We start from the raw sequence: 6,694 nt of genomic DNA, 5'->3' as shown, positions 1-6,694 counted from the left end.
ATAATCACTCCAAAAGGACTAAGGTAGAAATGCTTCACATGATGCAGCCTCTGTGACAGAGAGGAAAAGCAGCAAGTTTAAATGTCCACTAGAGAGCAGCAGAGGCTCACAGACTGTGAGTGTGAGCTGCCTTATCATTTATTCCAGCCAGTTGTAACCTCTGCATGCTGATCATGAATGTGACACGTTATGCTACACACACCAGTGACCCATTAAAAGTGACTCACTGGTACAGTTAATGACAACGGGTGACAATCATTCAACTTCACATTGCGCAAAACAGAAAACTGCTTTTACTGCACATACAGCTTCCTGCTTCATTCATCATAATCTTGCTTTTTTGGAATTTTTCATATTTAACAACCTCACTGGATAAACTTCCATGATTTACATGTAGATGCACGACAGCCCACTTGTTAGATGCTGAAAAACTTCCATTATACCCTTCGATATCATCACCAAGAACAATAATAATACACGTGCCTTGTTTGCTACTGTTGACAGGCTAACAAACCCTCCTGTGTCAGTGGCACCTTTTCTTTACAGAAAATCAGACAAGCACTCAGTAACTCAATATCAGGTTCAGGATATGTGCTGTGTTCATCTAAAACCAGTTTAAACTCCATGACACAATTTTATCTGATCAACAATAAAGACCTGGAGGACATTATACAACACCTAAAATCCTCCCACTGCTGCCTTGATATTATGCCTGCAGATTTTTTCCAAAAGGTCTCAAAAGTCATGGCATCAGATCTGATACAGATTGTAAACTTGTCTCTTCTCTTAGGTGTCTTCCCACAGGCCCTGAAAACAGCAGTCATCAAGCCACTGTTAAAAAAGAACAACCTAGACAAGTCACTGATGAAGAACTATAGGCCAATATCAAATGTACCATTTTTAAGTAAGATCATCGAAAAGGCTGTCTTTCAACAGTTGAACCACTTTTTGACAGTGAAACTGCTTTGATGTCTTCCAGTCAGACTTTCGACCACACCACGGCACTGAGACGGCTCTTGTCAAAGTGATTAATGACATCCGCTTAAACACAGACAGTGGCAGAGTTTCAGTCTTAGTACTACTCAATCTTAATGCTGCATTCGACACAGCTGACCATAAGATATTACTCGACCGTCTGGAAAACTGGGTTGGACTTTCTGGCACAGTACTAAACTGGTTTGGTTCTTATTAAAAGGACAGGGACTACTTTGTGTCTATAGCTAACTTTACATCTGAGCAGACAAAGATTACATGTGGAGTTCCCCAAGGCTCCATTCTTGGGCCTCTTCTGTTTAACATCTACATGCTTCCACTGGCTCAGATTATGGAAACAACAACATTAGTTACCATAACTATGCAGACGACAGAACTACATCACAATGTCACCAGGGGACCATGGCCCCATACAAGCCCTAGTTAAATGCATTGAACAAATCGATTAGTGGATGTGCCATAATTTTCTTCAGTTGAACAAAGACAAAACTGAGGTAGTTGTTTTTGGAGCTAAGGAGGAGCGATTATAAGTCAGTGCTCAGCTTCAGTCATTAGTGTTGAAAACCACTGACCAAGCCAGAAATCTGGGTGTAGTCATGGACTCAGACCTGAATTTTCAAAGCCACATTAAAACATTTACAAAGTCGGCCTACTACCACCTCAAGAATATATCCAGGATTAAAGGACTTGTGTCTCAGCAGGATCTAGAAAAACTGGTCCATGCATTTATCGTCAGTTGACTCGATTACTGTAACAGTGTCTTTACAGGTCTCCCTAAAAAATCAAACTGCAGCTGATTCAGAACGCTGCTGCTCGAGTCCTCACTAAGACCAAGAAAGTAGATCACATCACTCCAGTTCTGAGGTCTTTACACTGGCTCCCTGTCTGTCAGAGAATAGACTTCAAAATACTACTTCTGGTTTACAAAGCGCTGAACGGTCAGGGGCCAAAATACATTTGTGATCTGCTGACACAGTACGAACTATCCAGACCCCTCAGGTCGTCAGGGACAGGTCTCCTTTCTGTCCCCAGAGTCAGAACCAAACATGGAGAAGCAGCATTCAGTTTTTATGCTCCGTATATCTGGAACAAACTCCCAGAAACATGCAGGTCTGCTGAAACACTTACTTCTTTTAAATCAAGCCTGAAGACTCACCTGTTCACGGCTGCTTTTTATTAAACTATTTTAATAGATTTATTTTAATAACTGTTCTAATTATTTATATCTGCACTGTAGCTTTAACTCTTTTTATATTTTGGCTTCTGTTTTAGCTGTTAGTTTATCTTCACTTTGCTTTTTAATGTCTTGTTTTATGATGTGTTTGTTTGCTTTTGTTGTTCTGTGTAAAGCACTTTGAATTGTCTTGTTGCTGAAATGTGCTATATGAATAATCTTGCCTTGCCTTGCTTTGATATAAATCGTATCATCTACAGATCTTCCACCTATCTGCACATCCTCTTGATGAAATCACATCCGCCTGATGTCAAGATCTTTTAGATAATTATCTTACAGTTTTAAGTGTTGAGCGTTCTGACGAACAGAATAGAGAAATGCGTCAATGATATTTCACATTTCTTATCTGCAGCAGCAGCAGCAGTGTTGTTTCACAATGAAAGAATTTTTTTTTCCTAAACTTATTTTTATAATTATATTTATTCTAGTTCTGTGTTTATTGTTCTGCACATAAACACCAGGGCAAATTCTTGTGTAAACCTACTTGGCAATAAACTTGATTCTGATTCTGATCGACACACAGACAGTCGGTCACACAAACACACCCTGATATTCCTTTTCTGAAGGTTCTGAGTGAAAAGAGTTGGACGTGCACTCAACTCAATGTTTCCCCTTTTGCTTTACTTCACACCTCTGCAGTGTGCACGCCATTGCTCCTGAATTATTAGTTCATGCAGAATGTGGTTCTCTCTGTGAGAACTGGCTTCTCACACTTTCATACTAGCCTGACCCCATTTGTTTTATTTCATGCACTGGTACCCATGTACTTGGTTGCTTTACAGACTTTCATCTAAGTTATAACCTGAAACATCAGAGCAATGAACACATCAACAGAAACACAAAAAAAACAGACACATCTAACTGAGAGCTTTTAATTAAGAGACTCCAAATACACTGTGTGTTCAAGCTCACACACACTGTAGTTCACGTTTTAGACCATTGTTTGTTCCCTCCATCCTGTGCAGTCTTCCAGTTTGCTTGTGTGCAGGGATGCATCACTGCAGAATGATGCCTCACTGTAGTTGGAGGAAAGGATCGGTACCCAGTTCTTCAAAGTTGTAGCTCCTTGCATGCAACTATGAGTTTAACTCTATTCTGTTTTGGCCACATCATTGTGATGTCTTGTGGCTTTTCGCAGCTGCTGTATTTCTTCACATGTAAGAAATAGAGAAGCAAAGAGTTAGAGTTTCTCAGAAGAGTTTATAATGATCCTGAGTTAAACAGGAAATACAGTGCATGCTCATGTAGGTATTAGTTCTCCAAACTAATGCAGGCCCCATCTCTCTTAAAATAAGAATGCTGTCTGTCTGTAAAAAGTATAAACTCCTGAATAAGTGTCCCCGCCTTTATTTTCGAGATTGTTTTTGAATAAATTGAATATATTTGATTGTGGACTGATAATATTTATGACCTGCTGGCCGCCCTGTTGTAATTATCCACACCTTTATAAATTGACACATATCACACAGACTTGTCTGAAAGCAGATTCGGCCCAGTTTCCTGGAAATGCAAATACCGAAACCACAACTTTTTTCTGCTCAGCTGATTTCCCTTTAAAGAAAACACAGTACTAAAAGTGTGATTCCTTCTATCTGCAGTCAGAGAGACAGCATCTTAAGACAACATGAAATGCAACTTCAATGGGACTCTGCTCATCAGTGTGCTCCCTCCACTGCTGGTGACAGAGTTTATTTTTGGAGTTGTTGGAAATGGTTTGGCTCTCTGGATCTTCTGCTTCCACCTGAGGCCGTGGAAAAGCAGCACTGTGTTACTCTTCAACCTGGCAATGGCTGATTTTCTGCTCAACATGGCTCTGCCTTTCCGGGCCAGCTACTACAGCTCTGGGATCAGGTGGATGTTTGGAAGCACTCTCTGTAACATCTGCCTCTTCATGTTGGCAATGAACCGAAGCGGCAGCACCATCTTCTTGATGGCCATCGCTGTGGACAGATACATGCGTGTGGTGCATCCCCATCATCCCATCAACTCTCTGAGTGTCTCCAAAGCCGTGTGTGGGGCTCTGGCACTGTGGCTGCTCACCTTCTCGATGACGGGTCATATCTTCACTTTGCAACATGTCAACACAACCTACTGTGAGAGCTTCATGATCGAGACTGAGCCCGGCCTTAATTTGAGCTGGCATAAGTTTGAGTTTATCTTTTCCTTCTACGTGCCTCTGCTTGTGATTCTTTATTGCACGGTCCACATCATCGTCCACCTGAGAGGGAGACAGCTGGCCCAGAATCCACAGATTAAAAAGGCTCTGTGCTTCATCACAGTTGTGGCTGCGCTCTTCATCATTTGCTTCCTCCCGAGCAACATCATGCAGCTGCTGATTTGGACCAAGACCCAGGAAGTATCCAGCAACCTCCATGTATCTGAAGTCTGCCCGGCCCTGGAGGACCTGACCACGGCTTTTTACCTCAGCATCAGCCTGACGTATCTGAACAGCGCGCTAGATCCTGTGGTCTACTACTTCTCCAGCTCGGCCTTCAAGAACATCTGCAGGAAAGCTCTTCATCTGCCCCAAGCAGACACGACTGAGGGCTCAGGAAGGAAGACGCGAGAGACGGGCTCTCAGTCGCTCAGCCAGCTGTGATCACACAGACAGTATTGAGGAAAGCATTGAGATTGAAGCAGCTCTGTAGATAAAACTTTAAAATCAACACATTTCTCATAGGTTATCACGTAAGTGCTGCAGTGAACAGGATATTTTTTATTTTGATTATTTAGAGGTTATCTAGTAAACTTAGGCTGCACTTAAAATAATTTAATTTCCTTTGCAAAACGTGCGTAAATTGTTATCTTTACTTTGCTATATAACCACTGCTCTTTTTTGTTATTGGTAAATCATATGTGATTGTGTCTCTGTTATTTGTTTGGGCCTTCCTTATAACATCTGAAGGGGTTAATTGTAATAAAGATAAAACATTTATCTGATGATTTTTTTAAGAATTTCTTTTGCAAAACAAAGTTGTGACATAATTTATGTACTTAATAGTTTTCCAGCTTATACAGATAACGAATTACACGACTAACTCAACAATAAAGCAGACAGACACTGAAGAGTTCAGTAAAAAGTAAATGAACAGACGTGTAATGACCTCAAGTCAATAATGGACTTAAAAAGAAACACTTGCATCATAAACTCTGTAACATATTTAAAGCTCCTGTGAGGAGTTTTCCTCTGGTTATGAAACAGACTGAAATTAATTCTGATTACTCTATATGACCTACAAAAGCAAACCAGACCATCAGATTGGTTTTGATTATTTCTGTATAGTTATTTTTAAAGCCTGAAACCGCTGGCAGGGTGTAGGTGTGAGATGAAGCGATTAACTGCACGCTACCTTTGTTTAAATTTTCCAGGGCAAAAATTTTGAGTGAATGATACATGTGACTGTTAAAGAAAGCAGGATAAAATTATTTGTTCAAAACCACCACTTAAGCATGCACAGGACAAAATCAGCAAAGAGATGAGGTACGGCTTTGTCCACAGGGGGCGCCAAAATCAACACAAACTGAAAGTTCCTCACAGGAGCTTTAAATAACACAAATAAAATAAGAATGTCACAATATATTTTGATTAAATATCATCAAAAACCAAAACTCTTGATTTGTACTCATGAGAACTTATTTTCAGCTCAGTTTAAATGATGTATGACACAATATGAATGAGTCAACTAAGCTAACTCAAAGGGAAGTCAAGAAAACCTCAGTGACAAGAAATATGTTGCAATAATTATACAGAAGCTACACAGCCATTTAATGAGTGAAAAAAGTATTTTATAGCAGTTAAACTACTGACTAATTTCAGGCCTACAGTGCAGTGAATCGAATTTCAGAAACAGGGTGTAAAATCGTCAGAGCTTTGATTTGTAAATTGTGTCTTTTCAACACAACACCGAAAACAAAAATAAAAGTATCGCTTTTAGTGAGACAGCTTCCCATTAAGCAAGTATTGGTTTTAAAATTCAAGTGAATTATAATAAGGTCAGCTCGCAACTTCCAGTAACTGGTTAGGGTGTATCTAAAAGATCAGCAAAATTCACACGTCGCCTGCTTCCCCACAGAAGCCTCATGTGAACTCTGCCGTTTGAAATTATACCAAAGAAACGGTCACGTGGTGACTGGATGGACTCATTTGCGATATTATTGCAGAACCATAAACTTTGTTGTCAAGAATCAAAGAAGTTATGCCTACAAAACATTAACATGCTTCATTTTATTGATGTGAACGCATCAAAACAAAGAAAAATATGCAACATCATTGGAGCATTTTTCTTTCTGAAAATACCTCTGACATTAAAGTACCTTTTATGTGGCTGACATGCATTTGTTATTTTCGACCACTTAATGTAACTATTTCTTCTAAATTATAAAGATATATAAGTCAGGAGGTAATAAAATCAATTAATAGCATGCTGACTCTGCAGGTTTGTTTAAGAATTCCTCTACACAATCAGT

General features: G+C 39.7%; 1 protein-coding gene across 1 annotated transcript; it reads left to right on the top strand.

Moving 5' to 3' along the window:
• The first annotated feature begins 3,832 nt into the window (after nt 1-3,832).
• Nucleotides 3,833-5,145, top strand: LOC138610700 (hydroxycarboxylic acid receptor 2-like). Its single transcript, XM_069683501.1, has one exon. It carries the CDS (start codon nt 3,852-3,854, stop codon nt 4,824-4,826), a length of 975 nt encoding a protein of 324 aa, XP_069539602.1. The 5' UTR covers nt 3,833-3,851; the 3' UTR covers nt 4,827-5,145.
• Nucleotides 5,146-6,694: the final 1,549 nt, after the last annotated feature.

This window comes from Semicossyphus pulcher, unplaced genomic scaffold (genome assembly GCF_022749685.1).
Source record: "Semicossyphus pulcher isolate SPU_LCO1_2020_fin unplaced genomic scaffold, fSemPul1.0.p SCAF_6, whole genome shotgun sequence".
In the NCBI taxonomy this organism is placed as follows: Eukaryota; Metazoa; Chordata; class Actinopteri; order Labriformes; family Labridae; genus Semicossyphus; species Semicossyphus pulcher.
The sequence above is the reverse complement of the archived record's forward strand: the minus strand, read 5'-3'. Positions and strand labels throughout refer to the sequence as shown.

Excerpts from the sequence above, each read along its gene's own strand:
- LOC138610700 (XM_069683501.1), top strand. The coding sequence starts at position 3,852 with ATGAAATGCAACTTCAATGGGACTCTGCTCATCAGTGTGCTCCCTCCA.